Source organism: Ammodytes marinus (assembly GCF_949987685.1).
Source record: "Ammodytes marinus genome assembly, chromosome: 19".
NCBI classification, from domain to species: domain Eukaryota; kingdom Metazoa; phylum Chordata; class Actinopteri; order Uranoscopiformes; family Ammodytidae; genus Ammodytes; species Ammodytes marinus.
The window spans coordinates 26,846,005-26,851,004 of NC_137223.1; the positions used below are offsets into that span (position 1 = coordinate 26,846,005).

The window sequence follows — 5,000 nt, forward strand, 5'->3', positions numbered from 1 at the left end:
TGTCTGTCTGTCTGTCTGTCTGTCTGCTTGTCTGTCTGTCTGTGTCTGTGTCCTATTGCACCCTGGTTTTGAGATAAGCGTAATTTAGATTATTATGTCTGTCTTCTTGCATGTATCAGAATTGACAAATAATGTGACGTGACTTGACTAGGCGTCCTGGGGAAAGTCTGTCTGTCTGTCTGTCTGTCTGTCTGTCTGTCTGTCTGTCTGTCTGTCTGTCTGCCTGTCTGTCTGTCTGTCTGTCTGTCTGTCTGTCTGTCTGTCTGTCTGTCTGTCTGTCTGCCTGTCTGTCTGTCTGCCTGTCTGTCTGTCTGTCTGTCTGTCTGTCTGTCTGTCTGTCTGTCTGTCTGTCTGTCTGTCTGTCTGTCTGTCTGTCTGTCGTGACTTGACTAGGTGTCCTGGGGAAATGTTTCTGTTGGGAGAGTTTGTTTTGGTATACGCTCAAGTTGTGTGTCTGTCTCTCTGTGTCTGTGTGTGTGTCTGTCTCTCTGTGTCTGTGTGTGCGTCCGTGCGTGTGTGTGTCTGTCTGTGTGTGTGTCTGTGTGTCTGTGTGTCTGTCTGTCTGTCTGTCTGTCTGTTGATTTTGTTATAAATACATATACAATTGCTTTGCCCAATCACTCCACCCAGTCTCATGAGTAAGACATATTTATTTCTATTTTTAAAATGTTAAAACCAGAACATTTTATCCAAGAAAAAAAAAGTTATTTTTTTTTCTGTTTTTATATATTTAAAAGTTTCCATTTTAAAATACAAAGTCAAGGAAAATCCGTCCCTCTGTGTGTGTCTTACTGTGTGTGTGTGTGTGTGTGTGTGTCCTACACAGTAGACATATTCTAAATGTAAGGTAAGGGTCTAAAGAACAAAGTTGGTTCAAGTTTAAAAAGAAAAACAGACCAACATTTTTTCAAAATCTCAATTGAGGTAAATAAAAAAAATGTGATCTGGTTTCTTGACCCTCAAACCAACATTGTTCTGCAGACCCTTAGCTTCAATTTAGAATATGTCTGTCTGTCTGTCTGTCTGCATGTCTGCCTGTCTGTCTGTCTGTCTGTGTGTGTGTGTGTGTGTGTGTGTGTGTGTGTGTGTGTGTGTGTGTGTGTTGACAGAGCGAATCATCACGTCCTCAGTAGCTGTACGGATGGACATAAAGCAGCTGATTCAAGTATTTTAGAATATACGCAACGTCCTTTATACACCTGCAGTGTTTTATCTGGGGGGGGGGGGGGGGCTTTAAAGGGTCACTATGCAGTTTCAGAGGAGGGGGATTTGTTAACATTTGAAGAGCCTGCAGTTGGTTTACATACACACTAACCCTTTCAGTAATGTCTGCAAAGTGTTTTAATTAATAATGTTTCTAGTTGTATTCTTCTGATCTAATTTGACTAAATTTTCTCGTTCGCATTTTTCTACCTGATCCTGCTTATCCTAATTTAGTTTATCACTTTTTCTTTTTCTTTAACCTTTATTTCTCCAGGTAAATCCCATTGAGACCGGAGACTCTTTTGCAAGGGAGACCTGTTTTCCTTTCCCACGTTACCATTCACACACACATTCATACACCGATAGCAGGCTAACTATCAACATTCACATTATCACTATTTTGACTAAGTTTTCTACCTGATCCTGCTCTTATCCTAATTTTGTTTATCACTTTGTTAAATTCTCAAAAAAAAAATTTCTCTATGTCAAATCTTTTTGTGTGTGTGTGTGCGCGCTTATGTGACTGTGTATCAGCTTGTCTCTGTGTGAAGCAATGTGGTGTGTGTGTGTGTGTGTGTGTGTGTGTGTGTGTGTATTGTTCTGTTCCCTGACCTCCTTCCATCTGCTCTCAGAGGTCAAAGGTCAAACAAAGAAGGTCGTTAAAGTGTGTTAGCAGCAGCTGCTTCACTCTGCTTTTACAGACTGCAGGAAAACTCACAGTTAAAACCCTGTGTGTGTGTGTGTGTGTGTGTGTGTGTGTGACTGTGTGCGCGCTTATGTGACTGTGTATCAGCATTTCTCTGTATTAAGTAATGTGACGTGTGTGTGTGTGTGTGTGTGTGTGTGTGTGTGTGTGTGTGTGTGTGTGTGTGTGTGCGTGTGTGTGTGTGTGTGTTGGATGTCTGAAGTTGAAAGTTGAAAGTTTAGCAGCTGGTTGATAGTAAAGAGTCTGAATCATCTTCTGGATTCCGTCTGTTCCATAGAAAAGTCAACGTGTGTGTGTGTGTGTGTGTGTGTGTGTGTGTGTGTGTGTGTGTGTGTGTGTGTGTGTGTGTGTCTCCTCTCAGCTCAACTAATAACATTGCTCTCTATGTGCAGCTGCAAAATACATCTTCACCTCATCACTTGATATTGTGGAAAGACTTGAGGCAGTGGTGGATGATGCCATCTTTAGTGACTATAGCTTCTTGTCCTTGAAGGCCACCGTAGCTTCTGTACATTCGAGAGCACAGGGACCGTCTACAAAGGGAAACACCCAAGAGAAAAATATTCAATCCCTTCACTCTGATACAGTGCAGTGCAGTTATGATTTTGACAAAAAGTATTCAGAACTACTTACTCATCCTTGATGTTTAAAACTTGGCCCAATTATTCTTTAATCTTAAAGGTGCAGTCAGTGATTCTGGAGAACGTTTGCTTTCACAATCACCTTTTGCCAAAATCAGTGAATATCTCCTCATGATCTGCTACCTGTCCCTACAAAAAAATCCAATGTATTATAGTCTTGGCATGTTGCTAGCTAAGGTGGCCCCCCTTTGTTTACATGCCTGTTCACAGAGCCAGACAGGTAGTGGATCATGAGGAGATATTCACTGATTTTGACAGAAAGTGACTTTGACAACAAGCGTTCTCCAGAATCACTGACTGCACCTTTAAGCTGACCCCATTTCCCTCTTAAGGACCAAGTGTGTGTGTGTGGTTGCGTTCCGAATCGCATACTTTCTACTATATAGTTTGGTAGAAAAAAGATTTAGGATGTCCCGATTCTTGTGGCCAGATTTAGGATGGTTAGAAGTACCCGGATGTCCTACTTCATGCGGCCAAGATTGTTAGTGTTGAAAACTGCATCCTATTTGGGCGATTCTGACCCACAATCCGGTGCGCACGTGAAGTGACGTAACATCGACGAAGCCTCCATATGAAAACAAACGGGGATGCGACGGATATAAAAGCAAGAGGCAAGATCAAGGCGCAATGTTATGATGAAATAAGAGAGAAAAGTACGTCCCAATAGTATGCCTACTGCATCCTAACTAGATTCTTTTTATCGTCAGATGTAGTATGTAGAATAGAAAAAAGAAAGAGTATGAGATTCGGAACGCAACCTGTGTTACATCTTCAGGACCCAGCCTACGCCTCCTTCCTGTGGGATAAGCTGCAGCGGTTGCAGTGGTCGGGCCGCGGGCGCCATGTTGAATCTGACGACCGCTGTTCCATCTGCTCCGCCTCCCTCCCTCTGCTCAGACGGCAGCGCACTGTGAAGGACGGCCACAGGATGGCGCCAGAGACACAGCAGACCAGGTGATCATAATATTTACTATTTTTACTATTTATAGGTATGTTTGACCACTCCAAATGGCTGGAGTGTGTCGGCTGATGATCAAAGGGTTGGAGGTTCGATCCCCGCCCTGCCACTTGTGTCATGGTTGTTGTGTCCTTGGGCAAGACACTTCACCCACCTTGCCTCGTGTGAATGTCGATAGTTAGCTGCTGCTATCGGTGTATGAATGTGTGTGTGAATGGTAACGTGGGAATGGGAACAGGTCTCCCTTGTAAAAGAGACTCCGGTCTCAATGGGATTTACCTGGAGAAATAAAGGTTAAAAAAAAAAAAAAAAAAAAAATGTTCAGTGTCTTTCGTTTCACTATTATTATTACATGAAGGCCAGACACCACACCGGAGACGAGGTGAACCACAAACCCAAAACCAATGAAAAGACACATTTAGTTTACATAATTTAATTCAAAAAAGTGAAGCATTAAATATGGGGTATGTGATTTCTGATTGGTCAAAGTTAACATGAGCTGTACACTTTGACCAATCAGAGCGAGGCTCCGATTCTCTGTTCTTATTGGCTGTTGGGACTGTCCATTCACTTTGGCACGACGTTGTTGGTGTAGAGCGTGCCAGGGAGGGACCATAGGGGAGGGACCAAAGAGAACAAGTGGAGCGGTTGAGGTATTTGGATTCGAATCTCAATCCCAACTGCTATTTTCTCCCCAAATCCTGCACCCCAGATTTAAGTGACATTTCATCCAAGTAATGGTACTTTAACTTGAGTAGAATATGTTTGTACTCTTTCCACCACTGCCGGTAGAGTGAGGCAAAAAGCTTAAAGGGACACTGTGTAACATTTTAAGTAATTTATTAGCTACAATCAATATCCTCATTCATAAATATGTCCTCATTGGTGTAAAATCACCTCTGCCAATAATCTGAATTATCCTCCTGAGCAGAGAATTACAAATATTACTATTACATTTTGTACATTGAGCAGGCAAGTCTTATGGAGGAATCCATGTTTTTGGAATGTCATCAGATGCATTGTTTAAAATTTAGAATTGTTCTTGTCCTTGAAGGCCACTGTAGCTTCTGTTATTATTCTAAAGGGGTGGGGTTACCCAGGGAGTGTGGCATTCTAGAACTTTGTAGAACTTTCTTGATGATGTCATATTACACACTGCACCTTTAACAATTAAAAAATATAAAACAGAAATCCCCCCCCCCCACCCTCCCAAAGAATAATAAATAACCCATAACAATTTAAACACTTTCTTCCACAGATGCTATTGTGTTAGAAACATGATTTTTTTAAATATTCACCCCCCCCCCCCCCCCTTAAAGCTGGGGTGGAGAATTTGTGGAGAAAATAGCAGTTGGGATAGAGATCTGAACAGTTGACAGTCCCAACAGCCAATAAGAACAGAGAATCGTATTTTTATTTATTTTTATTTTATTATTTAGAATCGGAGCCTCGCTCTGATTGGTCAAAGTGTACCGCTCATGTTAATTTTGAT

The 5,000-nt window shown here is 41.9% G+C and overlaps 1 protein-coding gene across 1 annotated transcript in view; it reads left to right on the top strand.

The window, feature by feature from the left end:
• The window catches only part of LOC307265747 (kinesin-like protein KIF26A), a gene marked incomplete at both ends in the record, with an annotated part of 46,333 nt that overhangs the window by 6,190 nt on the left and 35,143 nt on the right, over positions 1–5,000 (top strand). Inside the window, 1 exon segment of the mRNA XM_080047542.1 lies at positions 3,326–3,504. Coding sequence (XP_079903668.1) covers positions 3,326–3,504 — 179 coding nt within the window.